The 26,722-nt window shown below is 48.6% G+C and overlaps 12 protein-coding genes across 12 annotated transcripts; 6 read left to right on the top strand and 6 right to left on the bottom strand.

Moving 5' to 3' along the window:
- The first annotated feature begins 72 nt into the window (after positions 1 to 72).
- On the top strand, positions 73 to 2,835 carry DEU56DRAFT_836417 (amino acid transporter). Its single transcript, XM_041354803.1, has 18 exons — positions 73 to 370; positions 428 to 455; positions 511 to 519; positions 580 to 594; positions 645 to 711; positions 769 to 965; positions 1,018 to 1,089; positions 1,147 to 1,223; positions 1,270 to 1,306; positions 1,358 to 1,485; positions 1,512 to 1,514; positions 1,602 to 1,629; positions 1,680 to 1,826; positions 1,885 to 1,955; positions 2,014 to 2,023; positions 2,081 to 2,509; positions 2,564 to 2,623; positions 2,672 to 2,835. Exons 1-18 carry the CDS (start codon positions 236 to 238, stop codon positions 2,761 to 2,763), a joined length of 1,605 nt encoding a protein of 534 aa, XP_041202497.1. The 5' UTR covers positions 73 to 235; the 3' UTR covers positions 2,764 to 2,835.
- DEU56DRAFT_836408 (uncharacterized protein) lies at positions 2,836 to 4,419 on the bottom strand. Its single transcript, XM_041354802.1, has 6 exons — positions 4,199 to 4,419; positions 4,050 to 4,148; positions 3,913 to 3,997; positions 3,754 to 3,863; positions 3,484 to 3,684; positions 2,836 to 3,426 (listed from the first exon to the last, which is right to left on the bottom strand). The coding sequence occupies exons 2-6, from the start codon at positions 4,110 to 4,112 to the stop codon at positions 3,022 to 3,024; spliced, it is 864 nt and encodes a 287-aa protein (XP_041202496.1). The 5' UTR covers positions 4,113 to 4,148; positions 4,199 to 4,419; the 3' UTR covers positions 2,836 to 3,021.
- Positions 4,420 to 4,866: 447 nt separating this feature from the next.
- DEU56DRAFT_122511 (putative aminoadipate reductase) lies at positions 4,867 to 9,362 on the bottom strand. The gene is made up of 14 exons (XM_041344649.1): positions 9,163 to 9,362; positions 8,679 to 9,088; positions 8,266 to 8,629; positions 7,906 to 8,213; positions 7,626 to 7,844; positions 7,469 to 7,575; positions 7,194 to 7,409; positions 6,980 to 7,141; positions 6,762 to 6,926; positions 6,161 to 6,707; positions 5,818 to 6,099; positions 5,611 to 5,760; positions 5,285 to 5,542; positions 4,867 to 5,230 (listed from the first exon to the last, which is right to left on the bottom strand). Exons 2-14 carry the CDS (start codon positions 8,973 to 8,975, stop codon positions 5,015 to 5,017), a joined length of 3,291 nt encoding a protein of 1,096 aa, XP_041202495.1. The 5' UTR covers positions 8,976 to 9,088; positions 9,163 to 9,362; the 3' UTR covers positions 4,867 to 5,014.
- A 617-nt stretch (positions 9,363 to 9,979) lies between these two features.
- On the bottom strand, positions 9,980 to 11,401 carry DEU56DRAFT_928932 (uncharacterized protein; the record flags this gene model as incomplete). The annotated part of the gene is made up of 6 exons (XM_041358657.1): positions 9,980 to 10,412; positions 10,467 to 10,651; positions 10,710 to 10,832; positions 10,885 to 10,960; positions 11,028 to 11,189; positions 11,240 to 11,401. 6 exons carry the CDS (start codon positions 11,399 to 11,401, stop codon positions 10,140 to 10,142), a joined length of 981 nt encoding a protein of 326 aa, XP_041202494.1. The 3' UTR covers positions 9,980 to 10,139.
- A 3,170-nt stretch (positions 11,402 to 14,571) lies between these two features.
- On the bottom strand, positions 14,572 to 16,643 carry DEU56DRAFT_122402 (uncharacterized protein). The gene is made up of 7 exons (XM_041344648.1): positions 16,105 to 16,643; positions 15,934 to 16,052; positions 15,722 to 15,883; positions 15,580 to 15,655; positions 15,405 to 15,527; positions 15,171 to 15,355; positions 14,572 to 15,116 (listed from the first exon to the last, which is right to left on the bottom strand). The coding sequence occupies exons 1-7, from the start codon at positions 16,172 to 16,174 to the stop codon at positions 14,850 to 14,852; spliced, it is 1,002 nt and encodes a 333-aa protein (XP_041202493.1). The 5' UTR covers positions 16,175 to 16,643; the 3' UTR covers positions 14,572 to 14,849.
- Positions 16,644 to 16,709: 66 nt separating this feature from the next.
- DEU56DRAFT_760992 (uncharacterized protein) lies at positions 16,710 to 17,829 on the top strand (the record flags this gene model as incomplete). Its single annotated transcript, XM_041350488.1, has 5 exons — positions 16,710 to 16,804; positions 16,991 to 17,075; positions 17,153 to 17,254; positions 17,293 to 17,450; positions 17,643 to 17,829. The coding sequence occupies 5 exons, from the start codon at positions 16,710 to 16,712 to the stop codon at positions 17,827 to 17,829; spliced, it is 627 nt and encodes a 208-aa protein (XP_041202492.1).
- A 483-nt stretch (positions 17,830 to 18,312) lies between these two features.
- DEU56DRAFT_873935 (uncharacterized protein) lies at positions 18,313 to 20,076 on the top strand (the record flags this gene model as incomplete). The annotated part of the gene is made up of 11 exons (XM_041355903.1): positions 18,313 to 18,479; positions 18,538 to 18,790; positions 18,849 to 18,917; positions 18,968 to 19,072; positions 19,132 to 19,182; positions 19,243 to 19,267; positions 19,321 to 19,385; positions 19,531 to 19,656; positions 19,711 to 19,784; positions 19,915 to 19,929; positions 19,983 to 20,076. 11 exons carry the CDS (start codon positions 18,313 to 18,315, stop codon positions 20,074 to 20,076), a joined length of 1,044 nt encoding a protein of 347 aa, XP_041202491.1.
- Positions 20,077 to 20,234: 158 nt separating this feature from the next.
- On the top strand, positions 20,235 to 21,744 carry DEU56DRAFT_836360 (uncharacterized protein). The gene is made up of 2 exons (XM_041354801.1): positions 20,235 to 21,104; positions 21,164 to 21,744. The coding sequence occupies exons 1-2, from the start codon at positions 20,686 to 20,688 to the stop codon at positions 21,339 to 21,341; spliced, it is 597 nt and encodes a 198-aa protein (XP_041202489.1). The 5' UTR covers positions 20,235 to 20,685; the 3' UTR covers positions 21,342 to 21,744.
- DEU56DRAFT_836359 (uncharacterized protein) lies at positions 21,082 to 21,744 on the bottom strand. The gene has a single exon (XM_041354800.1). It carries the CDS (start codon positions 21,674 to 21,676, stop codon positions 21,356 to 21,358), a length of 321 nt encoding a protein of 106 aa, XP_041202490.1. The 5' UTR covers positions 21,677 to 21,744; the 3' UTR covers positions 21,082 to 21,355.
- DEU56DRAFT_836355 (carbonic anhydrase) lies at positions 21,724 to 22,944 on the top strand. Its single transcript, XM_041354799.1, has 4 exons — positions 21,724 to 22,027; positions 22,074 to 22,168; positions 22,229 to 22,302; positions 22,369 to 22,944. The coding sequence occupies exons 1-4, from the start codon at positions 21,914 to 21,916 to the stop codon at positions 22,719 to 22,721; spliced, it is 636 nt and encodes a 211-aa protein (XP_041202488.1). The 5' UTR covers positions 21,724 to 21,913; the 3' UTR covers positions 22,722 to 22,944.
- A 1,181-nt stretch (positions 22,945 to 24,125) lies between these two features.
- Positions 24,126 to 24,983, top strand: DEU56DRAFT_836351 (carbonic anhydrase). The gene is made up of 4 exons (XM_041354798.1): positions 24,126 to 24,177; positions 24,241 to 24,335; positions 24,393 to 24,466; positions 24,534 to 24,983. The coding sequence occupies exons 1-4, from the start codon at positions 24,160 to 24,162 to the stop codon at positions 24,881 to 24,883; spliced, it is 537 nt and encodes a 178-aa protein (XP_041202487.1). The 5' UTR covers positions 24,126 to 24,159; the 3' UTR covers positions 24,884 to 24,983.
- Positions 24,984 to 25,156: 173 nt separating this feature from the next.
- On the bottom strand, positions 25,157 to 26,714 carry DEU56DRAFT_121800 (ras family-domain-containing protein). The gene is made up of 9 exons (XM_041344646.1): positions 26,594 to 26,714; positions 26,449 to 26,528; positions 26,345 to 26,375; positions 26,221 to 26,282; positions 26,153 to 26,159; positions 26,022 to 26,094; positions 25,946 to 25,964; positions 25,794 to 25,886; positions 25,157 to 25,734 (listed from the first exon to the last, which is right to left on the bottom strand). The coding sequence occupies exons 2-9, from the start codon at positions 26,464 to 26,466 to the stop codon at positions 25,384 to 25,386; spliced, it is 654 nt and encodes a 217-aa protein (XP_041202486.1). The 5' UTR covers positions 26,467 to 26,528; positions 26,594 to 26,714; the 3' UTR covers positions 25,157 to 25,383.
- Positions 26,715 to 26,722: the final 8 nt, after the last annotated feature.

Below are 26,722 nucleotides of genomic sequence, written 5' to 3'. Positions count from 1 at the left end.
TGCACGCTTACAGTTAGTACCATTCAAGTCACGAGGTCACGGTGCAGTGGTGTGCGAAATCATTATCTTCACTACTCATAATTTTCACGCTCATGTATATTTATCGAAAGCCTTATCACCCGCCCATAATCCATAAGGTTATCCGCAAGGCATTCTGATGTGCATGGGTATGATAGGCAATTCCCCTTCCCAAGGTTGGAGCTGAAACTGGTTCTATTCGCATCATGCGGAACTTATGCTTCGCCCCCGCATCTCCGCTACTACTATCTTTCATCGTACTACCACGATGAGCTTGAAAGACGATGTCGATGTGGATGCTGTCGCCCGTGCCGGGCTGGAGAAGTTGGGGTACAAGCAGGAGATGACACGGGTTTGTGCTTCTTCTCGTTCTTTTTGATTCGCATTTCATGTCCGTGGTCGTTACCAGTCTAGAGGACTAGTACACATATTATTCAGTGAGTAGGGCGCCCTTTTCGCTGTGTCGCAAAAAATAATTTGTTTCCCAACAAGTGACGCTAGGTCCGTATGTCGGTTCAAGTGAAGACACCCACTGAGTTGTTGACTCCACGATTCAATTAGCAATCATGGCAGTCCGTACGTTTAAGCAGCAATCTCGATCAACACCGCAACTTACTCTCTCGTAGCATTTGGTCTTTCGGCTCCCATAGCGACGTCGCTCGTTGGAGGTGGTCCAGCGGTAATGATATGGGGGTAAATTTACCCTTTCCAGCGTAACTCAAACACAATTTGACATGGTGCACCATGTAGATGGATCTTGGTGTCGGTCCTCACCCAAACCCTTGCTCTTTCGCTGGCGGAGATATGCTCTAAATATCCCACATCCGCTGGCGCGTACTACTGGTGTTATCGACTTGCGTCTCCCCGCACGCGACTTCTTGCCTCTTGGATCAATGGTTGGTTTACAGTCGTCGGTGTCTGGACGATTGCTTTGAGTGTCACATTTGGTATTCCTTCCTATGCACGCCACTTCCGAGCATCGCTAACGCAGTCTATCAGGAACCGCTCAACTTGTTGTGGCTGGTGCCGGAATATACCACCCTGAATGGAATGCAGCACCGTGGCAAACATGCAAGGCTTCATTTACATATCAATGTGGTCTTCTGACCAACCCGTGACTCATTCTAGATGTGATTTTCCTCGGCGTAACTGCTGTTGCCTGCGGTTTCTGCCTATTTTTTAACAAGTACCTGCCGGCCATCGACGTAAGTTCTCGCCTATCATTTTCTTTTAAAACTCATACGTTTCCAGATCATTTGTGCATGCTGGACTGGCTTAGGCATCATCGGTACGTTGTGCATGCAACTTGTCCCTGTCTATTGAGTCGAGTCGTTTGAAGTCATCTTGATATGTGTGTCCGTCAAGGCCGCAGCAGGGCGCCACTCTATCTCGTACGCGCTTGGACATTTTGATCCATCGTATTCGGGATGGACACCTGGGTGGTCTTTTTTCATTGGTCTATTGCCGGTATGGTTTCTGTTGGTCATTGAAGCCCTCACTCAATACTATCACAATGTATCCAACAGCCTGGTAAGAGGCTATCATTTATTGAGTACTAGGCCTCGGAACTGAACAGCATCCTAGCATATGTATATGCCGCCATAGGAATGAGTCCGTCGAGTCCTTTACATCATGTTCACCGTCTTACACGTAGAAACCAGTCACTAACATGGCTGAAGAGGTTCATAACCCTTCTGAAATACTTCCGAAGGCTATCACCTGGTCTGTACCCATTGGCGCATTATCTGGCGTAGTATACCTTCTGCCAATCCTGTTCACGCTCCCAGATGTTGCCACATTGCTTCAAGGTTAGTTTAGTTTCACCAAAGTTCACTCGTGCTCCTCACGTATAAATATGCCAACCAGTTGCTTCCGGCCAACCAATTGGTCTGATGTTCACTTTGATGATGGGCTCCAGGGCTGGCGGTTTTGGTCTGGTGAGTTTGCCGTGGCCTTTCGTCCGGCGCTGTATCTCTGATTTGGCGATATGTTCAGTGGTTCATTGGTACGTCACAACTAGTCTCCTTTCAATAACCTCACCCTCTAAACCCACGTTTCAAAGTATTTGGTATCGGTATGTTCTGTGCAATCTCCATATCGTGCGCCGCTTCTCGCGCAACATGGGCATTCGCACGTGACAAAGCCATCCCGTTTCATCAGTTGTTCTCAAAGATCAGTCCGCACCTCGACGATGTCCCCGTCAATGCACTCCTGCTCTCTACGGTCATCCAGGTTCTCCTTGGACTCATTTACCTAGGTTCATCAGCTGCGTTCAACGCCTTCGTGGGCGTCGCCGTCATGTGCCTCGGAGCATCCTATGCCATGCCCGTTGCCATCTCGCTCGTGAACGGCCGAGAAGACATGCGCGATGCTCCATTCAACCTTGGCAGGTTCGGTACCGTGATCAATGCAGTCGCAGTGTTTTGGATCATGTTTGCCATCGTGCTATTCTCAATGCCTGCTGTCATACCAGTCACGAAAACTTCGATGAGTGAGTCGCTTTGTCTTGCGTGGGTGGGTTGAGGCGCTAAATGGGGGCGGGTAGACTATGCTTCGGTAGTGTTTGTGGGATTTGGGGTGATCAGCGCTGTGTGGTATTTGATCAGTAGGTTGTTTGTTTGCACTTTGGGAATTCGCTTATACTGTAATTTAGACGGCCGATTTTCCTATACGGGGCCTTTCATCCCGAAAGAGTCCGCGGGATCCTCGGAGTCTAATCGGTCGTCCTCCCCGCTTCGACAGTGAAAAGCCGAATGTCTCCACGCTATTACAGCATGACCTCCAACCTATGTTACGAAATGCTTTTGATGTCCTGCTTCAGCTTTGATAACAATGAATCACATTGGGATTCCTGTATATAAGTAATGGTGACAAGTATTAGAGGGTATGAGATATTCATGCTAAGAATGTCAGCAGCAAGAAACATGGTATAACGATAGCAAGCAAGTGCCAGGAAATGTATGGTTCAAGGGGAGCTCATCGTGTAGTCTCGCCCCGTTTCCATTACGCGCGTAGTTTCGGTATCACCTTGACCATTTGGTCAATGTTGATGAACTGCACCCAAGCCTCTAAATCCTTCGCATTATCGTGCCAGATAAATTTGGACTCTTTCGTGCCCCTGAAAAACGCGCATGCGCACTGATACGATTCCTCGAGCATGACCCCGCCCATGCGTTGTACGCCGAGCTGCGCCTTGAACACGCGGAACTCCCACCCCTGCAGTGGGTGGTCATCGCCGCGCGCGGACTCAGATGGAATGTTGAATTCGAGGCGTGACCAGTCGAAGGCGGTGCTTTGGCCAACGGCTTTGATATACGCCGCTTTAAGCGAGAGGAGGATGGAGAGGCGCCGGAGGACGACTTCGTCCCCAAGTTCAGGGTTGAGGAAGGTCATCTCTAGTGCGGTTAGCTGGTGGCCAATCGATCGTCAGTATTGGTGGTGTTTTGTGCCTGCCTTTAGGCTTACTTTATGTGCAAAGGATTCAGCGTAGGCCGCTACAGAGACGCCTTTGGGCTCCACGGAAATCTGTTTGATGCCCAAGCCGATGTTTATTACTTGGCGCTGCCGTCCCTGCGTCATCACCATGCCGCAGAGTGAGTTGTCATATGCAAGGTGGTATCCAATCATAGACTGGAGAAATTTTTCTGGGGGCATGTCATCCGGTGACTATTGGAGGGGGAGTACAACAAGCATCAATGAGTTACGCTACGCAGAGAGTTGATGACCAGCACTCACCTGCTCGATCCAATGCTTTCCATTCGAGGTAACGCAGTCCTTCCATTTTGCGCGAGATATTCGTCGGTGGCGCATCATAAGCAGGGGTAACATGTGGCAAATAAGCTGCCCTGCTGAGTGTCAGAACCCAAACCAAGCGAACAGTGGAGTGGTGCTCACGGAAAGAATCTATGGAGGTGGGCTGATACGGCAACCTGGCGTGAGGGACGCAATCCTGCACAAGATGAAAACATTTGTCGTATTCCTGCGGAAACAAGGTCAGGTGCTGGATAACTCGAGGACAATATTCGCCAAACCTCCGTCAATACATCACGGTTCAATGAGAGCATCCAGACGAGAAGTGGACAGTCCGTGGCCATTTGTTTTACAGGGCCTGAGAGAGAATTCAAACAGGTCTATTACTACGGAATGTGGCGTAGTGAATGGATGATTGCGTGCAGCGCACCTGGGTGATCTTGGGCCTACAATTGGGCAGTAAAATTACAGAATCCTGATGCTAGCCACGATACAAGTATTCAAATGTATCCAGGAAACAGGGTGGAGGCCACGGAGGATACACAGCAATTGCGCACGCTCTGGCACGGTGGGCTCATTATAAGTGATCACTAGCCTAACAAGCAAACCGCACAATTTGGGTGGCCACGTGCCGGGGCCACCGGAATTCTGCCATTTCTTTTCTTTTCCATCTTTTTTTCTTCTTATGAAGTTTCGTTTTCATGTGAACACCTGGAAGGCACTCGAAAAAAAAAGCTCATCTCGGCCGTGCTGATCAGTACGTGTTTGACATCTGTCGTTGAAAAATACTTGAGGACGTCGGAGATGAAGAATCTTACTTTTTGGCTTATCTCGTTGACCGCGTGCTGCATTCAACTGACTGTGCTGTCCCTATCCGTCAGATCCGATTCCAAGGCTGTCCTTTGGAAGGGCACGTCTTCCCATGATTTCCACTCTCCATTTCAACCCTAGCGCTGCCTATTACAGGGTGTCACCAGCTCTGATAGCTAGTCCCTCGCCCACACAGAAGACAGTCATAGAATCATATAGATCCTTTGCATGCAGGGCACGCAAATGGATTTGACTCCACAATCTGCTCAGCTGGAAAGTTCGAAAGCTGCATGCGCTTAATGCATGCATGATGAAAACACCTAATAGGGTAAGAGATGGCCCTGACGGTACTCCAACTATTAGTACAAGTTAATACACTATCCCCAAGTTCCAAGTAACCACGTTGCGTTAGAAGCAAATACAGTGAATAGCTCATTCATTCAAACATCCCCACCGCCGCCCAATAGTCCACCCATTGTACTGCATCTGCCGACGACAGCGGCTCCAGCTCCTTGACCGTCGGACTGACGCGCTGAGCCACATCCGTGGCGAATGGAGTAAAGCCGCCCACATCTGACATCTCGCCGGACGCCCTGATCGTGATATCTGATCGTGTTATGGAACGCATAAAGTCCAGAAGCTTGATAGCAGGCTGCAATCGAAGTCAGGTGGGAAAACGTTCTGCTAGCCATTGAATCACACGTACGATGCACTTGATAGTTTCCTCGCTCGCGTCTTTGGCACTCGACTCAAGCTTTTCAAGCCACGCCGAGAATGGAACGAGAGGCAATGGGACACTTGTGATCTTATGCTCAGCTATGGCTTGCGCAACAGGCCGCATAACTGCCCCCCACGCTATCGGCCTCGGGTGTACAAGATTAACCACGATGGGAGGCTCTTCTTCCGCGAAAGCCACATCAAGAATAGCAATTGATACAGCGTGGGGAGGGATCCAGCTTAGAAGCTAAACCGTGTGTCATTAATGGGTACCTCCTGGGTATCTTCGGGAAGGATGTGTATATCTAAACTTACCCTTTGAGCTTCTGGAAGTGCACCTAGAATGACACTTGATTTGACGATGATCGGCAGCCATTCCGTCGTCGACCAAGCTCCTCGTGGGGGCCCTCCTGATATTTGTCCAATTCTGAACGAGGTTGCTGGCAACTTGCTATTCACGAGGACCTTGTTTTGGCAACGTTCGTCAGATTTTCACATTCCCAGAAGCAGCATGTGACTTACCCTTTCACAAACATATTTGCTCATGGCATAACCAGAGCCTTCTGCGACCACGCCTGCGTCGTACTGCACTGCTTCCGGGAAAGGTCCGTTCGTTCTATCCCAGCCTTCAGCAGTCGACGTAGAAGAGGTAAACATGAAACGTGGCTTTAGGTGGCGCGGAGAAGAAAGTGCGAGGTCTATTAAATTCCGCGTTCCCTGCACTTGAGGCTCTAATGACGACAGCGCCAGGTTGAAGTCGAGTCGCCAAGCGTTGTGAATGATGATGGTGGCAGACGCGCAGATCTACATCATGTTTGAATGGACTTGAATGAATTATTACAGTCAGACTGGTAATAAAGCAAACCTTCTGATATAATTCTTCATCCAGACCCAGGTTATCACGAGAGATATCAGTTTCAACATACACCAGTTTCTCTGACTTCAGGAGGGTGGCATCCAGACCACGGCCTTCGAAACCGACTTTCTGTCGTTGTTCGATAGATGACCCGTTCCTTGACAGACGATTGAAGGCATATACCACAGACACGTCCTGACACTGCAGCAGAGATGAAAGGAAGTATGAGCCAAGACCCCCCGTGGACCCAGTCAAGATGACCACATGATCACCTTGCCTGCATCCGTCAACCAGAGTGACGGAGTCATATCTGGCAGAGCTACCAAATCCGACTGAATACTTCTCGATCATATTCTCAATGCCGGTTTTGGCATCAACAGAGTTTGGACCGTTTCGTGGCGATATCGCATTGATGACGCTTCTCGCGAGCCGGCGAATCGAAGGATTTGAAAAGATGATGTTCTGGTCGATCCGTGATGCTGATGCCTGGACGTCATGATCTTGTGACGACTTGAGAGAGCCGAGGATGCGGTTTTTGAGGAATGTCGCAGATAAACTAGAGGTGTGCTATGGATCAGTAGAGCACAATCCTTTTTCGCCTTTAACCCACCTGTCAAAGCCTTGAGCGAAAAAGTCTGTGTCAGGATCAACTGTATTGGCGGCATTCACAGCAGCAGCGTGGACCATGAGCCAGCTCTCGACGTTATCTGCAGTCCAGTTCGTAGGCAAAGGCACATCGATGCCCGCTCTGGTGCTGCCCTCCACCTTTTCGTATCTGTCGCCCATGAATGTCAAATTCACGCATTGATGGATGTATGATATGCTCACAGGGCATTGATCTCCTCCTCATACAGGTTGACGGTTGCTTTCTTGATGACGGTTCCCTTTCCAGCTCGCAGCATGGGCTTTTCACTGCGTGTTACAAGAATCATCTCCTTGAAGATCCTGCTGAAGGCAGGAGCCTCCTGATTCGCTTCCTCTATGTCTGGCCTTGACTGGCAGTCAGACTAGACAACAGTAAATGCACACAACGTGAGCTTACCACACTCGATTCCTGAACACGGCAAGCTGCTTCTCGTCATCGGCATCGATTTCGTGCCCTGCTCGTGGCTCTATGAGGACTCCGACGTGGTTGCGTCCACGGCCGAACATGACGGTACCGTTCACATAGGGGTTAGCAGCGATGATGCTCTCCATGGGAGCCGGTACTGTCTTTTCACCAGATGAGAGTACCAACACGTCGTCCATCCTTCCTATGCTGCAAGGGCAACATCAAAATGTTGCATGAACATGGATAACAACAAGGTTTAGTCTTACATCTTCCACATGCCCTCGACCGTTGGGTGCTTGATGAATACATCTCCAGAAGCATAACCTTTGACATCCGTGAGATTCTCTACCGATACTTGATGCGTCGGAACTGTCTGCAAGGAAGTGTTCAAAACTGAGAGGAAGTATCAAGACCAAGACCTACCAACACTTGGCATTCATATGTGCCATCGTCTTGAGGAACCCACCTGATCTTGGAGTTTGGTCCAAATCGCACCCAGTCCCACAATTTTTGCTCGACTTCATTTCGGAAGAAGTAAGTTATGTCCCCAAATTCGGTGGCACCGTAAAGAGATGACACCTTAACCCCTGCATCCACCAGGCCATTTCCTATCTTAGGTGCGAGTGGACCACCAGCAAAGACCTATTGTTAAAGTCGACGTGAGCCATTTCTTATCTAATAAAATAATGAGCTTGCGACATACGACATATTCGAGCGTCTTCAAGATATCAATAGCATTCTGCGACAACGCCCATTGCTCCAGGAAGCTGGGCACGACCACTAAAGTGTTTGATTTCGTCTTGACTACAGAGTCCAAGATATTTTGCGAGTTGGGTATTATAGGTGTTGCCGAAGGGTCTTGGAAGGATGTGGGTGGGTAAATAGACACGCTACTGAGGGAGGCGACCGGCGTGAGTAGCTGAATGTATAAACCAAGGATATGGAATGATGGTAAGGGTGCAGAACCAACACGGATGGGAGTGGGAAAGTTGATGTGTTCAAGAATACACGCTAAAAACCGTCTTAGACGTTTATGTTGCGCAAATTGCTTCAAGTGACTTACGGGATAAGCACCAGTGAATAACAGTCAGGTTAGTGATTGGAATGGGTTTCGGGAAACCAGTGCTGCCTGAGGAATGTAGGTAGAATAATATATCGTTCCCAGACGGCCGTAATGCTGGGGGAGGATATGGAAGGAAGGCTTCATTTAGAGAACCCCTGACAAGTGTGGGGTACAGGTCTTTTAGCGCCGGCATCTTGTCAAGCTGCAGGCGGCTAGTTTCAATGCCCTGAGACTCGGAACCCGCTTTGATACCGTCGATCAGGGAACCGAGAGAATGGGGAGTCGTGATTAAACGACGGCAGTGTGTTTTCTGCATCATGTTTATCACTGCCGCTGCTGAATTACGAGGGGACATGGGGAATGGCTTAAAATAGCTGTGGTCAGGAAGCTGTTTAAGGAACATATTCACATACAAGCAAGCCGGCGAAGATGATACCCATGAATACTGTCTGATAAAGGAGGGTGTCTGAGTTTCCAATCAGAGCGACGATCTCCTTGTCTGCGCCTGCACGACCTGGTCTAATTTCCTGGGCCGCACGATGACAAGCTTGATAGAAGTCCAAGTGTGAGATGGACACCAGGTCATTGCTGTTGGGCTTGTCGTAGATAAAGAAAGTGACGTCTGGATTATGCTGCGCATTGAATGCTAGTAATTCAGGGAGAAATAAAGATCCGTCAAGGGGAGGATATGTACGGTGTGAAGAAACCATGATGGATGATATTTTTACAATCGCGTAGGCTGACAGTTGGGAAGAACGAAGAGGGTGGGAATGAGGCCGAGTGTACGCAGTACTAGAGTATTTATGTGGTCTTGAAGAAGAGTCTTTTTTAGCAAGGGGCATGATATCAGATAGTTTAAAGCCTCATTGGGGCCGGCCCGAAGAAACGTTTACTTACTGGATGGGGCATTTAACGCTGCCTTTGCCCATCAGGAGTACTATGGGCAAACCCATAGTGTACATAGACCATATGAGAGAGCAATGCAAGAATCAGCTGTTGTCTGGAAGCGTAGCGACATTCTTGTGCTTCGAGGGCGTTGAAGTAAACGGGTTGTTCAAGCGATTTACAACTGTTGAAACAGGTGGCATTAAATCAAGCCACTGAGTAACGAGGAGTACCCGTATCTTTCGTAGCCGCATGACGAGCATCCACAGTGATTATGAGCCTTCCAACCTATGATGCCCAACAAGGCTAGGCACGCGACTTCATAGAGTCTATGTACGGTGCACAAGACAAGACCCAACCCCCAGGTCTAGATGGACTCGGAGAAAGCACACCTAGTGTGACGCGTGAATATGCTTGAAATATGTGCCAAACGCACTGTTATTATGGTGGCTAGAGACCGCATTAAATCATATACACATATGATAGTAACTTCTCCATGTTGCAGACGCGTCAATAAAGCTAGAGTCAGGGAATCGATTGGAAAAAGCACAGATATGTAAGCCGCCTGATGATGTTTCCAATATGTTGTTCGTAGCAGTCAGATACCCTTATCGCGGATGCAGGTACCCGTCGAGACTTGACACCGGAGATATGCATGATAGTAGGGCGCTACTAAGTCAGGATATCTAGAAAAATTGACAGTGCCGTGACTAAGCGGTCCCGGGACATGCCGCATGCACTCAAAATAACATTTGTTGTCGACTAATATTTGACCCATTCGTGCGTGATAAGTACTGGACCCGCAGTTCCTTTTGATTGGGATCTCTGTTCGACTATTTGTGTGTTGTCCGATTCAGCGTGCGTACAGTGCACACACAAATCTTGCAATGACTAAATTGTCGGTGTATTGTAGATATGATTGTGAAACTCCTGCCCACTAGTAGCATTATGTCCCAAACACGAAAAGCGACGATAGATATTGCAACATATTACACAGCGCCAGAAGGCTCTTCCACTGTTACCACCCCGCAGGTCGATGATAGGTCTTCAAGCCCTACGTCATGCGTCACGGTATCATCACTCTGCGTAAATTGGGATATGTGGACCTGCAAAGGTTTCATAGGATGTTGCTGTGAGTCTTCTCGTGCTGTTTCACTGGTCGTCCCACTGTGGAAAGTTGTCGAGAGGAGATTGTGAGCGTTTTTATTGATTGCGACACGAATGAGCACCATGTAGAAGGCAATCGAGATGATCGGCATGAGCTAGATAATCGAAGTTCAGTAATCCTCGATAACAGGTGTTAACGGTGGAATCACCATGTCTAGCATGACATACTGCCCATTGTTCGAAAGGATGAAACAGACAAGTGTAGGGAAGAGCACCACAGAGTATAAAATAGCGGCATCCACAAGCACGCGCAATATGGGCGTCAAAGTTCTGTTTGAGGTGCGCACTGAAGAGATGTTACGTTCCATCTTCCAGATGCGATATGCCAGTAATCCTGTATGCCAGGTTAGTATGGGGACCTCGACATCGTGCTGACATAGAAGCGTGCTCACCTGAGCTAATTAGATTGGTAGAAAGTGTCAAGGCAAAGAAAGTTTGTCCAGTTGCCTTTGTGAAGATGTTTCCGGCATTGCTAGTGGCTTGCGAAACACTGTAGACTGCAGAAAACCCAGTGACTTCAAGACAACGTTAGAGCACACGACTTTCCGAGCATGATTGTAAACATACATGCGCTACAGCCCCACAGCAAACTTGGCAGGATGATGATCCGAACGGATTGCCAAACAACGTAACAGCGATATATCTTTGGTCGAAATACATTTCTATAAGCCAAAAAGGTTTCAAGCTGGCAGACAGAGAAATGGACGCACCACAACTCCATCTCCGAGCAGAGTGTGCAATATGTATATCGCATTTTTGACCACATAAGTTATCTGGGACACATCTGCGAAGAACGCCGCGGGCCCGTCTGGGAACGTGTCACGATACTTCACCAATCCATCCTCAAGACGGATAATGTCTACGATCATGTGCTTGAGGGACTTCAGAAGACGATACAGAATATAACAGGAAAGAAGCTAACCGCAGTACTTAGTATCAACAACATAATGGCTACTGCAGCGATTAGGCGATTGACGTCCTTCACGCGACGCTTGTAGGTCAGGGCCCAGATGGTGCCTATAAACATGAGGACGGAGAACCCTGAAGAACTATAGCTTAGTAGGCATGTGAGAGACGAATCCATTGTACTCGCCGTATAAAATGCCTTCCAGCACTGTTGACATTATTGCAGCCACATCGAGCGAGATGCCTCTTGAAGTCATGACGGCAATGTGGGGATGTACAAGGGGGTGGATACCTTCATCAGCTCCATGTATACGTCTGAACTTTAGGGGTGATGCTGCTAGCAATTTTCGGTCACGGCGAAAGACACGCGTTCACGGATACTGTTAGCACAGACTTGCATCACAACAATGTTATGCGTGGGTTACTCTAAGTGATTCCTGCAGAGCAAAAAGGCACTCCTCTGATGCGGGACCACGGTGTCATAAATACACTGTGACCCGAAAACAAAGAAGGCAAGTCAAGTTTTAGCAATTATATGTTAAACAGTTGAGTCGAGCAACCAAAGGAAGTTCGAACCTACTGAATTCAAGTGAATTGACCATTCCTTCCATGTCTAGTAATACGAATTCGTGAGTTGACGTTGTTTAACAGAATGAGTGCAGCATCTACCTTCTGCTGAGCCGCATCATAGCAACGACTCTGGCCTCAGACCAGAGTCAAAACTTAAAGCGAGCGCCCACTGACACCATCGACCGAGCCAATAATGATCATAGGTTGTTGGTACCCAAACAAAGATGAGGCTCGGTATCATGTTCCAAGTCATTCCCATTGAGATTGTTGTCAAGGCCCAACAGGGCAAGAGAGGGCCTGTCGAGATGCCCTGTACACATCTTTCACACGTCCGCAGTGGAAGGCAGTGGACCGTGATCTACCAGTGTTCCGTCATGCATAGGGCAATTACGGTCCCGCGGTCGCGAAGCAACTGTTATTTCGAAGTCCGCGAACCCTACATTTAGCACCCATCGAGTCCGATCGTCACGGTTTAACAGGCCAATTCAACCATAACGGACAGCACTTGCATGCCCTGAGACTACCATCACTCCTTGCTACTCCAGTGATGGTAATACCCAGGATGCTCCGCGGATCAAGAACTGGAAGTCCAATCACCTTCAGGGCTGAAGTCCATTTTCCGTCTACCGTAACCCCGCACTCAAAAACCTTGTAGAAGAGCACGGAAACTTGTCACCAACTAGAATTGAAAATTGCCTGTAGATTGCCTGTTCGTGCTTACCACTTATGTACGGACTGCTGATGACCCGCTTACAAGCACTCACTTTGATCTTGCAACCTTCCTACGTCTCACATAGAGAGAGATGCGAAACCGAGAGAACAGTCAAGGAGGTGCTTGCCATGATTTCTTTCTTGTTCACTGACTGGAAACTGCCAATGAGCCCACACCTGGTCATTTACTACCTTCAAAGCCACAGCGAGGTCGCTCTCACAAGTGACAAACTGCATCCAGTATCTGCCTCCGCCACGCACCACAGATGACCCATTATAGAATGCCCTTGTAGCAGTACTTCCGGGTATTCGATTTCATCCCTGCGATCGTCGCCGAGCCATACACTTAGCTTTCGGACCTCACAGAAGTGTGCTGTAGCGTGAGTCACCAAGCATTCCATCTAATTGATGTGGACACTGGATGGGCGTCACCTGTAGATCCACTGATGGGCTTTCCCAAACTCGGATGAAACACTACAGGACGAAGAAATTAAATTTGATTACACGCAAAAAATGCTCGGACATCAGTGTTACTGTGGCTGATGTGTAGACATTGACCCGGTTGTGCGGCGGCCCCAAGGGCCTTACCGCTTCCGAACCTGTCTGATACCCATGAACACTGTGAACTACTTCCACGACACTGCCATTGGCCGCAAATTACAGGCCCAACCCAGGGTCTATGTATGGCAAATATAGGTTTTGACAGTTGAAGTCCACGAGCGCTCACCACTATTATCAAGTTGAAACTCGAGGCGACTGGGTAGAGTGCAGCACAGCCGAACGGGGAACTCATAGCTTCCTTCGATCGCGATACCGTTGCTCCAAACTCGTCCGGATTGATTTCTATGTGGTCCAATGCTCGGCACCAGCATAGAACATTGAACCGTGATCTTCCCCAATCTCCCGGGTCATCTATGTGTCGTAGCATTCAGCACTGACAGTTCCTAGTCTGACTTGTCGGTATCCGTACTACCGCCTCCTACGTTTCCATCGAAAGGACGTGGAATACATTCGGTGTGGAAGCACCCACTCGTGACTTGAAGCACGAGGCGGGGGAGAACATCGGAAGACATAATCCAATGTTTGTGTAAAGTTGTGATGGCGATGCTCAAGTGTCGTCCTCGACAATGGCACAGTTTACCACTTCATTGTTGTGCGCGGTCACAGTCGACCGAATCTGGGAGTGTTGTGGTCTGAGATTCAGAGGTAGAGCGCGAGTGAAATCTTGAAGGTACGTGTGTCTCAGTCTCTGCAAAAGAGCTCTATATTAACGAAACGTCTACCTTAAAGGTACGTGTCCACGACGTCGCGTTAGCGTATGTTTAAACTAAAAGTAAGGTATAGAAACTCACGTCTCAGTCTCTGCAAAAGAACTTAGACGCTCGTTTGCGTGGGCGCTAAACTTTATATAGTAAGTCAATCTCTGATCTTTATATTGGAATGAAACCTCTCCATCCTCCAGCTTCGGGCCCGACGTCAGTGCTCCTCCGTTCCTGGCCCATTCCGTTGCACTCGGTCCTTCTATTTTCCCTCGCGTACCACTCCTATGATGAACCTGGAATTAACTTCAGCATGCCACCCAACATTAAGAAACCTTGAGGAGGTGAACAGGGCAGCAGTTAATCGGGCGGTTTGGGACGATGATAGAACCGGCGCATAGACAGAGTATACGTCAAGGTAAACATAAGGCTGCCGCTCCCCGACGTGGGTTTTGAGGCTTGATGGCAAGACTGGGGCGCTATTACTCTCGGATCCCTCGATGTTTCTGTTCGAGAACGGAGAATGGACTAATGTGAGAGCTATTACATATACTGCTTCATCCGAACCTTGAATTGTGTGGAGATTCAAGACGTTACTTGATATTTGCTACTCATGATCAACACAGCTTATTTGAGGATATCGTTTGTAGCACACTTCGAGCGCAAGTGACTAGTCCGTAGCTCCGTAGCGTGCAATAACATTCTCTGACCTCCTAGTCGATGTCTTGCCTTGTCACAACAGCCGGACTATGGGATCACACCCACCCACTTCTATCGTATTTCTCAGGTGCGTTTACGCGCGGCATTTCGGTGTTAGATATGTCCCATGTGTCTACATAGGTTGTAGGTCTGAAATCATAATAGATGGGATTGTTCAAAAAAAATTAACGTAGGTCGAGAAAGCTGTGGGTGTAAATCTTGTCCGATTCAGCGCACATATAAATAAATATTGTCCTTTCCTACTACATTTTAGCATGGAAGACAACGTGACTCCAAGTACTAAGTTGTTGAACATGATTGTGAAATCCTGCCCACTAACCTATAATAATGTCAAAACTGAAAAGCAGCGAAAAATATTGCAACAGGTTACACGGCGCAAGATGGCTCTTCCACCTTGCATGTCGATGATAGGTCTTCATTAGTCCCTATGTCGTGCGTCGTGGTATCGCTCATCTGCGTAAAATGGGATATGTGGACGCGCAAAGGCTTCATAGGATGTTGCTGCGAGTCTTCTCGTGCTGTTTCACTGATTGTCCCACTGGGGAAAGTTGTCGAGGGGAATTCGTGAGCGTTTTTACTGATCGCGACGCGAATGAGCACCATGTAGAAGGCAATCGAGATGATCGGCATGAGCTAGATGATCGAAGCTCAGTAATCCTCGATCACAGGTGTTAACGGTGGAATTACCATGTCCAGCATAACATACTGCCCATTGTTCGAAAGGATGAAACAGACAAGTGTAGGGAAGAGCACCACAGAGTATAAAATAGCGGCATCCACAAGCACGCGCAATATGGGCGTCAAAGTTCTGTTTGAGGTGCGCACTGCAGAGATATTACGTTCGATCTTCCAGATGCGATATGCCAGTAATCCTGTGAACCATGTTGGCATGGCATCGTGCTGACATAGAAGCGTGCTCACCTGAACTAATTAAATTGGTAGAAAGTGTCAAGGCAAAGAAAGTTTGTCCAGTTGCCTTTGTGAAGATGTTTCCGGCATTGCTAGTGGCTTGCGAAACACTGTAGACTGCAGAAAACCCAGTGACTTCAAGACAACGTCAGAGCACACGACTTTCCGAGCATGATTGTAAACATACATGCGCTACAGCACCACAGCAAACTTGGCAGGATGATGATCCAAACGGATTGCCAAACAACGTAACAGCGATATATCTTTGGTCAAAATACATTTATATAAGCCAAAAGGTTTCAAGTTGGCAGACAGAGAAATGGACGCACCACAACCCCATCTCCGAGCAGAGTGTGCAATATGTATATCGCATTCTTGACCACATAAGTTTCCTGGGACACATCTGCGAAGAACGCCGCGGGTCCGTCCGGGAACGTGTCGCGGTACTTCACCAATCCATCCTCGAGACGAATGATATCTACAATCATGTGCTTGGGGGACTTCAGCAGATGACACAAAAAGTAAGAGGCAAAAAGCTAACCGCAGTACTCAATATCAACAACATAATAGTTACTGCAGCGATTAGGCGATTGACGTCCTTCACGCGACGCTTGTAGGTCAGGGCCCAGATGGTACCTATAAACATGAGGACGGAGAACCCTGAAGAACTATGGCTTAGCAGGCATGTGAAAGACGAATCCATTGTACTCGCCGTATAAAATGCCTTCTAATACTGTTGACATTATTGCAGCGGCGTCAAGCGGAATGCCTCTTGAAGTCATGGTGGCAATGTGGGATGTACTACAAGGGGGTGGATACCTTCACCAGCTCCATTTGAAGGGTAATGCTGGCTAGCAATTTTCGGTCACGGCGAGACGCGGATACTACTGTTGGCACAGAATTGCATCACAACGATAATACGTGGATCATTGTTAATGATTCGTGCAGTAAGTAAAAAAAGGTACTTCTCTGACGCGACCTCGGTGTCATAACTACACTGCGGCGTGAAAAAACAAAGAGGCCAAATCAAGCTTTGGCAATTCAGTTGAGTCGAGTCGGAGCAGCTGAAGAACTCGTTTAATTGACGAGACGATAGATTCCTTCCATGTTTGTCGTCCGCATCATAATATTTGATGGCGTCAGACTAGAATCCTGTAGAGATTTAGAGCGAGCTGCGAGCACCCACCGCCGACCGAGCCAATGACCATATGTTGTTCGTACCTAAACTGACATTGATCATGTTTCAAGTTGTTCCCAGTAATATTGTTGTCAGGGCCTGCAGCTGAGGCGCCCTGAGCTTGCCCTGAGCGGACATTAATGTATAACGTTCACACGTCCGTGGACCGTGGTCTACCCGTCATACTACAGAGCAATCGCGGTCCCGCGGTTGCGAAAGCAGCCGTTATTTCGAGGTCCGCGAATTTACATTTATGTAATCGGTAGCTATTCGAGTCTGAACAATTTAACAGACCAATTCAACACTGCCAACAATACTTCAACGCCCTGAGAACTGCCATCATCACCCCTTGTTCTCGAACTCCAGTGTTGGAAATACCCAGGATGCTCCGCGGATCAAGAACTGTTTAAATTTCCTTCAGAGCTCGTCAAGTCCATTCTCTGTCTACCCCAGAATCAGAAACCTCGTTGACGAGCAAGGGAGCTTGTCACCAACTAGAATCGGCCGTAAGTTGCCTGTTCGTTCTTACTGTTCCGTGTACTGACGATCGATTAGCTGCTTGCAAGCATTGACTTTGATGTAGTTGACTTCCTACATCTCAGATAAAGAGAGATGCGAAACCGAGATAACGGCCAAGGAGGTGCTTGCCGTGATTTCTATCACGTTCAATGACTGGCAACTGCCAGTGAGCACTCATCTGGTTATTCACGACCTTCCTTCAAGGCTCGTACAAGTGACGATTGGCATCCAGTATCTGCGCTCCACCACACACCGCAGATGACCCATTATAGCACGCCCCCTCAGCAGCGCCCCCGGATACTCGATCTCATCCCTGCAAGCCATAAACTTGGCTTGCGGACCTCACACAAATATGTTGTAGCGTGAGTCACCGAGTATTCCATCTAACTGATGTGGATGGCCCTCACCTCAAGATGCAGGACAAGTCAACTGATGCTTTCCCGAACTCGTATGAAACACAACGGGACGAACAAATTAGATTTGGCCAGAAATACTCGGACATCAGCCGCGCTCCAATTCGGTGTACTGCTGACGTTGCTTAGGCCGATGTGTAGACATATACCCGATTGTGTGGGCGGCGTCAGGGGCCTATCGTTTTACCACTTTCGAATCAACTGCCAAAATACCCATCACCCAATATGTCTGATACCCATGGTTACACTTGTGAATTACTTCCACGACACTGTCATTGGCCGCCAGCTGGCACGGGTCCAACCCAGGATCAATGTATGGCAAATATAGTTGGCAAGTTGAAGATTGAATATCCTAAAGTCCGCGAGCGCTCACCACTATTATCGAGTTGAAACTTGAGGCAACTGAATAGAGCGCACAGCCGAACGAGCAACTCACTGAACCAATCTGACCAGCACTAGCTCGACCGTAGCTTTCTTCGATTGCGATTCCGTTACTCCAAATTCGTCGACCAAATTGATTTCCATACGGTCCAACACTCGACACAGCAAAGGGCATTGAACTATGTTCTTCCCCTATCGCCTGGATCAGTATTCTATTTCTATGCGTTGTAATGTTCACCGACAACTCCTAGTTCGACTGTCGGTGGCCGTACTGCCACCTCCTACACCCCATCGAGAGGACGCGGGGTATATTCGGTGTGGAAGCACCCACTCGTGACTTTGAAGCACGAGGTGAGGGGATAACCTCGGAAGGCAGAATGCAATATTTGTATAAAGACGCAATGGCGGTCCTTACGCGTCGTCCTCCACAATGGCACAATTTATCACTTCATTGTTGTGCGCAGTCAAGGCTGCGCTCTTTCTGCTTTGCGCGCAGGTGCAGTCACAATTGACCGAAGCTGGGAGCGTCGTGGTACGCTATGACGACCCGCTGATTTATTACAATGGACGGTGGGATGATGAACCAGAGACTTGGTGGTACGTTTTGAGTTCGTCTTCTCAGTGATTGTGGTTCAACTTAATGCGCGATTCGTAGGACTAGCTCTGGCTTCAAGATAAACGTGCAGAACCTCTCCAACTTGACATTGAACCTCGGCCCCTACACATCCAACCCCGTTTTGTTGGGTGTGTCAATAAACTACGGGAATTTTACAGGCTTCAACGCCACACAAGGGGCCAATGTCATCCCTTTGGGCGACCTCACCTATGCATCGGACGCAGTGGTGAGGATCAACTCGGTGGGATGGCAAGACAACCACATGAACCTCGAGAGCATCGAGCTCAATGCGGTAAGCCCGTCAAAATTGGAGGGAGTAACCCGTTGTTAACCATACCTCGGTCATTTAGGGTGCGAATCTTCTGCCGTATAGACCTTCTCATATTGCTTTCCAGTTCATTGGAGACTCACTGTCTGCTGTAAGTATCTGGGGTGTGCACGTTTAACGTTCGTTTACCTTGAAAAAAAGGGCCAATACCTTCCTTTGGGCGTCGACCAAGCCTGGCCTTTCCTCGTATCTGAGTACTTCAGAGGTGAACATAACATTCAGGCTCAGCCTGGAATCGCCCTCTCGGTCAGTCTATATTGCACCCATTTGCTCTGATCGGTGCACCCTGATGACCAGTCCCGTAGGATATCGACTCGTACGGAAACATTCACGGAATGTCATTTCAATTCTTCCAAGTTTAGTCTTTCCCTTTGTCTTCTTTGAGCTACTCTTATAAGCTTGCGGTGACCTTGAAGACAGAAGATACTCAGTACTACTATGGTAAATCGGATCTTCTCGAATCAATCTTACGCAAATCTTACGGAAGATAACAGACCCCTTGCACAACTACACAACCCCCTGGAACTTCAAACGAGACTATCCCGCTGCAACACATGTTGTATGCATGATTGGGTGAGTCCCAATCTAGATCTTTGCTACCTCTTCCTTGCAACGTGGCCGCTAGTAATGACGCTGATCTTGATGCGGCTCCGGTTAGCGCTAACGACAGCGGAAATAACATTACGGCGTCTGCGTTCTATCAGGTTCTTACCTTGTGTTCTTCTTCTTCTCGTACTTACTGCCGTTGTGTTGTTCACAAGACCTACATAAACTTCCTGGAAAATATCCGCATTATCTACCCTGTGCAGCCCCTGTTTATCATTCTGCCGGTATGATAGATTTCCGTTCTCGTATTCTTATGTTAACACCCTGGATTGACTTAGTGGGGCTGGCCTAACCCCGAAGGTCCTCCCTCGCCTTACTATGTTGGTACCTACCAGCAGGTCGTAAATCACCAGTGGGTGCTTGGCGGTGCCATTTCAAATTCACACATCTTACACGATATGCTAATCTTGTCGATCCATTAGGCAAGGACTTGGAGATAAGAACGTATACCTGGTGAACGCAACGGGATGAATCGATTACAGCGATGTTTACCCGTCGTGAGCATTTCAATTCTCAGAGTGGAGCGACATGAAGTAACTTGTATGCCTAGCAATTTACACCCCACTATTCAGGGTCATCAGAAAGTGGCAGGTTACTTTGAGAGCTGGCTCGAAGAATGGGGCATGGTGGCCGAGGGCCGCTGAGCAACTCTGGGCGCTGAGCTGTGCACAATTGCATAGATTCCAACTTGTTTACACGGTACAACGTACGATGCAGGTCTAATGAATCTGGGAAACTGATGACAAATTAACCAACTCTCCAGACTCCAGGAATTCTTGATACCGTCTATGATCCTGTCGGTAGTAGTTACATGTTACAGTTGCATGCGATAACCGGCTCCGCCAGAGTCCACGTCTGATAATCGCCGTGTGGAACAACACAATTTTGTTCCCGGCTCTCTGTTCGTAGTTTCACAGATTCGCACACCGGGTGCGCAGCAGCGCGTTGCCGAGCACCACTAGCCTGATCAGACTTGCGTATATGGTACGCCTTCGCTCACGGTACATAGCCAGTTCACATCCGTTGGCATGGCATGTCCAATAGGCATGCATCCTTCCAGCCCCCCAGTCCCATCGACAGAAAAATTCTCGCACATTATATGAGAATTCGACCAAACGGATAACATTTACAATCTCATGTTCCCGTGTCCGTGAGCTTGGCACTTCCCGCTGCTCAGCCCAGTGCCTCTTTTCCTGCCATAAATCCTCGAACAACTCAGCCTTTGGCACTGTCAGAATCGATCATTCACCACCATGTTTAACAGGGATCCTCAGTCGCCAAACGGTCATTATTCAGGAGAGTCCCGCCCGACGTCATCGGCGCCGACTATCGATGTCTCGCTGGCAAGCCCAAGCTTTGACTACGCAAGTTTGAACGCGCCACTATGGCCACACCGTCTCTCCGCATCATTCTCAGCGATGGCAGACCAGATAGCAGCTGCATCACAAGCACTCGCGCTCGTTCCTTCCACAGCATTCAGCGGCAATGACATGGCGGCTGAGTTTGCATTCCTCAAGTCGAAACTCGCATCGATTGAGAGCACACAAGATCGCCTCGCATCTGAGTTTGCTGCTTTGAAAGAGCAGTTTACGGAGTTGAACACGGATAAGGGACCTGCGTTGGAAGAGTTGGAGAAGAAGGTCGAGGCACTCAAGAAGGTCGTGGAGCTTGAGTACGTTAGAGCTCTAGATGAACAATATGGAGGCTGACATACCTTTCTTTCTATCACAGTCAACAACGACTTCCTGCTCGACTGAATAACTCTCGGTGTACAGTTTTGAAAATGGGACTTAAGGGGCCCGTTGCAAACGATGGCAAGCCGCCACCGGGCTTCCCTGCTACTAGGGGAGAGTTTGAGCATATTACAAGTCAGTGCAGTTTGTTTCTTGAGTTTGGAATGGTCCACTGATTGTGTGGTGTCATTTAGAGGAGCGCTACGAGGCTATTCTCAAGGCTTATGGTCTGCCTATCAAAGGAGACACCGATGCCAAGCGAGAAGCTGTTCGCACGTTTGCCGGCATCCCTCAAGACGGGCTCTAAGCATGCAGGAGGAAGAATGATGATGACCATATGATAGCTCTTATCCATCACATATGAAAGTTGCTGGAATTGTTGGAAGGAATCCGCTTGCTGGACGAGCTTCGGTCGTTTCGGAGACCATTGGAGATTGACCGACCCGTGAGTCAACGTGACAACGGGATCAGATCGCGTAGTTATAAAGCACAGCAGTGCCAAAGCTAGCATACATCAGTAGACTTAAATCAGTAGACTATAAATTACTTGCGGAACTTATCTTTCCTTGTCGTTTCTCCGTCTGAGCCCGATGATTGTCTAGCTTTATCGCGCATATCAGTGTCAATCAAACGTCGTCAAGATATACACAAGTCTATCCTTACCGTATTACCAAAGCTGTGGTCCAACAGTCAACCACCCTCTTCACCAGTCTTCACCCTGCCTCTTCGTCTCCCACTCATCCGCAGTATGTCACACGAGCCCATTCACACCCTGCTCAACGCCAATCAGGAGTGGGCACAGAGCGTAATCAAAGACGCGCCCGATTTTTTCACTCAGTCGGCCACCGGCCAAAGCCCCAAGGTATGCCCATCGCACGCCCCTCCGATTTAACCACAGGTCATTTCAGGTCCTTTGGATTGGCTGCTCTGACTCGCGAGTACCGGAATCAGTCATCACGGCCTCTAAGCCTGGCGATATCTTTGTGCACAGAAACATCGCCAAGTACGTATCAACAATAATCATTAAACTCTGAGGCCACGTTACTCATAACCGCCCACGCAGTCAATTCCACCTTCACGATGACAGCGCGCTCTCTGTCCTCACTTATGCTGTTAAAGTAGTCGGCGTCGAACACGGCGAGTTTCTCACTTTCGCTCGATAAGGCGTAGATTCTCCCTCTAACGGGTATACATCATCAACAGTCGTCCTCGTTGGTCACACCCACTGCGGAGGTGCTGCTGCTTGCCTGACAGCAGCCAAGGAGGCAGCTACTAACCCTGGCGCATCCAAATCCGACACCCCACTCACGCGCTGGCTAGGCCCCCTCATCGCACGCGTTCAATCCCTCGACCTCTCCGCATGCTCTGCGAGTGAGGCGTTGAACAAGGTCGTCGATGCCAACGTCATCATGCAGGTTGACAATATCTGCAAGTCGGAGCCGATCACCACCGCGTGGGCAGACCCGAATGCGAAGAAAGTCGTTGTGTACGGATGGGTGTACGACCTCGCCGAGGGACGCATCAATCAGCTCGTCCGCCGGGGAGCTCAAGCGTGACGAGAACAGTTTATGACCTATCCGTTTATCTATACCTGCACCGGCAGCACCAATTCCAAGCTTTTGCGACAAATTCCCATTTTTCGATGCATTCTTTGCTAGGTTCCTTCTAAAATGGCTGTACACTCAAGGGTGTTGTATACCTTATTTTTAGATTATGCATGCAGCTTCAACTCCAAGCTATAGAATATGCAATGTCAAATTTTCAAGTTACACCCCCTCTTTCGTGACTTGCTGTGATGGGCCAACGAAACTCGGGGATGCTTGGAGTGTGACAGACCCCGAGGTAATGATGGTTCCAGCGCCCCACTTGAACGATCAATTAGAACTTCTACAGTTCATCGCCAGCTCCAGCCACTCGGATCGAGACTGGTGATCCTAAGAAGTCCTACTTCGAAAGCAGGGGGTGATTCTATTTGGTCCTTGAATTCGGATCTTGAACGACATCTGACGCTAAAGTGGTGTCAATCTCTAGCGCTCATATCTATTTCTTCGAATTGATAGACACCCGGATGGATCTAATCGGGATCCGACAGCGCGAGGACTTGGATATCTGTAATTTACTCCACATCCTGCATTTAGGTATACTACAGTTCATCCACAGCTTGCTCGTGCTGAAGATAGTCTGTTATAGGTGAAAGAAATATATATCTCGCAGTGCCGCATCAATTTTAGGGGGACATTGCTTTATATACTTGAGCGTCACACTTTACATGCGGGCGTCACCGACGTCTATTAATGGCCAGGGGGTTACATCATTTGTGTAAGCTTTTAGTCACCTTGATAAAATCAGTAGGCGCTGACCACCTGTACAGCTGTTTGAGGATAGTTTCATAGAGTTTAGGGAATTGTCTGGCTTTTTCTTCCTCAGCTCTCTTCTCCCCAGCCACGCTAAAAACCCGAAAGCCCCCTAATCGACACGATGGGGCGTAAATAAGTAGTCGGCGAGTACCTGTTCGAGGAAAACTGGATAGATTCTTGGAACGTTGAAAGAATGTGTGAGTCTTTTAGTCATGGTGGGACGTAAATCAGTGAGCGTTGACCACCTTTTTAAGTATAGCTACATAGAACTTTGAGCGTTGAGGGAATCAAGTCGCCTTATATGACTACATTCACCCGCATTATCTTGCTCTACTTGTCCATCTTCAATGTTTGATTTCAAAACAAAGCGGAAATGGAGACTCCAGTGCGCAACTACTAGTATGTATGGTCATGCACTTACTGTGCAACTTATCCAGATAGAAGCCTAATCTTAGGGGCTATATATGTACGTCTGTAGTCCTACTGTCCTACGAAGACTCATCACCCTGCTCTTCGTCTCTCAATCCTCCACAGAATGTCCCATCTCAATGCCACACAGGACTTGCTCAACGCCAATGAGGAGTGGGCGCAAAGCATAATCAAAGACTATCCCGATTTCTTTGAGGACTCGGCTACAATGCCCCAGAAGCCCAAGGTGCGCCCCGTGCCTCGTCGCACGCCCCACTGTTGTTAGCCACATTTTCTTACTGTCATTTAGGTCCTTTGGATTGGCTGCTCTGACTCGCGAGTGCCGGCCTCTGTCGTCACAGCGTCCATGCCTGGTACTATCTTTGCACACACAAACATCGCCAAGTACGTATCAACCATTCATTGAACTCTGAGAGTACCCCATACTCACTATCCATGCAGCCAATTCCACATCTTCGACGACAACGCTCACTCCGTTCTAGGCTATGCTGTCAAGGAGGTCGGCGTCGAGCACGGTCAGTCTCTTGTGACCGTCATAATAATGCTTCGATCGTCCCTCTAACGGGCATACGCTTTCAACAGTTGTCCTCGTCGGTCACAGCGTCTGTGGAGGTGCCAAAGCCGCCATAGCTGCTGCCGCCCACCCCGACTTGCCCAGTCCCGACCCACTCACGCGCTGGTTGACTCCCCTCACCCAACTCGTTCGAACCCTCGACCTTTCTGAATTATCTGAGAGTGAGGCAGTTGACAAGGTCGTTGAAGCCAACATCGTTAAGCAGGTTGACAATATTTGCAAGTCGGAGCCAATTGTCACTGCGTGGGCAAACCCGGGTGCGAAGAAAGTCTCTGTCCACGGGTGGGTATACGATCTCGCTACGGGACGCATCAGAGAGCTCTTCTCCCGACACCCACCGGCGTGTGTGTGTTCTTGATAGTAGTACAAGCACCGGGCCTTGCGACAATTACCCTCTTGATGCATTATTTGTACAAATAAGTTATATATGAACGTTTAAGGTGTGACCGATCTATGCGTACAACTTCACATCACTTAGCTTCTATTTGACTAATTTATCCAGCTTCGCCAGCCTGCAGATATCGCATATGTAAGATGCTACATACGATCCGAAGTCCAAACATGAACCTAGTCCAAGACTTAGCTTTGACATAGCGTATAGGACAAACGCCGAACGAACGAAAAAGAAAAAGTATGCTATGCATTGAACAAAAATCAAACAAATGAGATCCTGTGATATTAGCAGACTACTTGGGGGATTCAGAAGGTGGGGGCGACGTGAACAAGTTAGCTCCAGATCGAAATCAAAGCTAGAACCATGCGACACATCACGTATGTGCAAGAGCTGAAGCTAGTCCATAAGGTCCATCCGAAGAGAGCTATGTATGAGCCCGAAATGAACGCGGGTAAATGCAGTCATCAGCAGACAACGCAGCACTTCCAGCTGCCGCCAGTCGAGTCCCCGTTGGACGCTTCCCCACTACGCCCACTGCTCTTCCTTCTATGATGAGCAGAGGAAGGCACGCCTTCTCTCATGAGCATGCTTGCCCGAGTGGCAGCCTCGAAAACGTCATCTACACCCTCAATCTTGAGGGCAGAGCACTCCTTGTAAGCGCGCGCACCGATCATAGATGCCACGCGTTCAGCCTCAGCACGCGAGACGAAGTTGCCAATATCAGGAGAATTGGGGAATGGACGCAGGTCGGCTTTACACCCAACGAGTAGAATTGGGATGGTTGGGCCACATATGCTCCGAACTTCTTCGATCCACTAAGCAGGACGGATCAGGGATCGACATGCGCCAAGAAAACGTGTCGATATAAACCTACTTTTACAGATACGTTATCCAAAGAATCTGGGGTGTCGATAGCAAAAGCAATTAAAATAACATGTGACTTGGAGTAGGACAGTGGTCGTAAACGCTGAAGCAGGGAGTGATAAGCAAGAGGAAAGACCCGGTGATGAGATACCAATATCTTACTTCATACTCTTCTTGACCTCTGCGCACAATCAGTCAGATACAAGAGAAGTCTAGTGCAAGAAAAGAAGACACAAACGCAGTATCCCAAAGCGCCAATTGCACAGGTTTACCGTCTAGCCTGATTTCTGCGACGTAGTTCTCAAATATAGCTGAGGTGTCAATGGGTAAGTGAATGCCGGACAACGTGCGTCTCCAAAGAGAGCTTACTCGGTTGCTTGAGAATGAGGTTAGTTGCGCTCAGGAGACGCATGCCACAGCGGAGTGTAGGGACTCACATATTCCTTTGGAAATTCTCCCAGAGCAAAAGAACACAGTAGGGAGGTCTTCCCACAAGCACCTGTGAGTGGTAGCCCGAGTTCAGCCGGACATGCCCAGAAACAAAGGACTGTGGTTACGTGCCGTCACCGACGATGACCAGTTTTCTGCGAATCTACGCGAGGCAAACAAGGCGCCGGAATGTAAGACTTGCGAACCAGTATTCGGACAGAGGAAAAGATGCATACCGGGTTTTGGGACGACATGAATGTTGCTGGGCTGTGAGCGGTCAGATTATTCGGACTGAAGACGAGGGCAAGCCTGCGCGCTAGCCGGGATGAAAATCAACAATTACAAGGAGCGTTAAAGAACAAAAAGGCGTATAATGAGTACTGTGATGAGAATGAAGCCCAGGCAAAGAAGAGAGGTGAGAAGCAGAAGAACACGGTGACTGCGTTTGACCGCTGGCTTCTTGCGCGCGGGTTGGGACCACTTATATAAGCCATCACAGCACCGCATCCC

The sequence above is a fragment of the Suillus clintonianus genome (assembly GCF_016758775.1).
Source record: "Suillus clintonianus strain FC179 chromosome Unknown DEU56scaffold_137, whole genome shotgun sequence".
NCBI classification, from domain to species: domain Eukaryota; kingdom Fungi; phylum Basidiomycota; class Agaricomycetes; order Boletales; family Suillaceae; genus Suillus; species Suillus clintonianus.
Note: the sequence above shows the minus strand (reverse complement) of the source record. Positions and strands in the feature narration are given on the sequence as shown.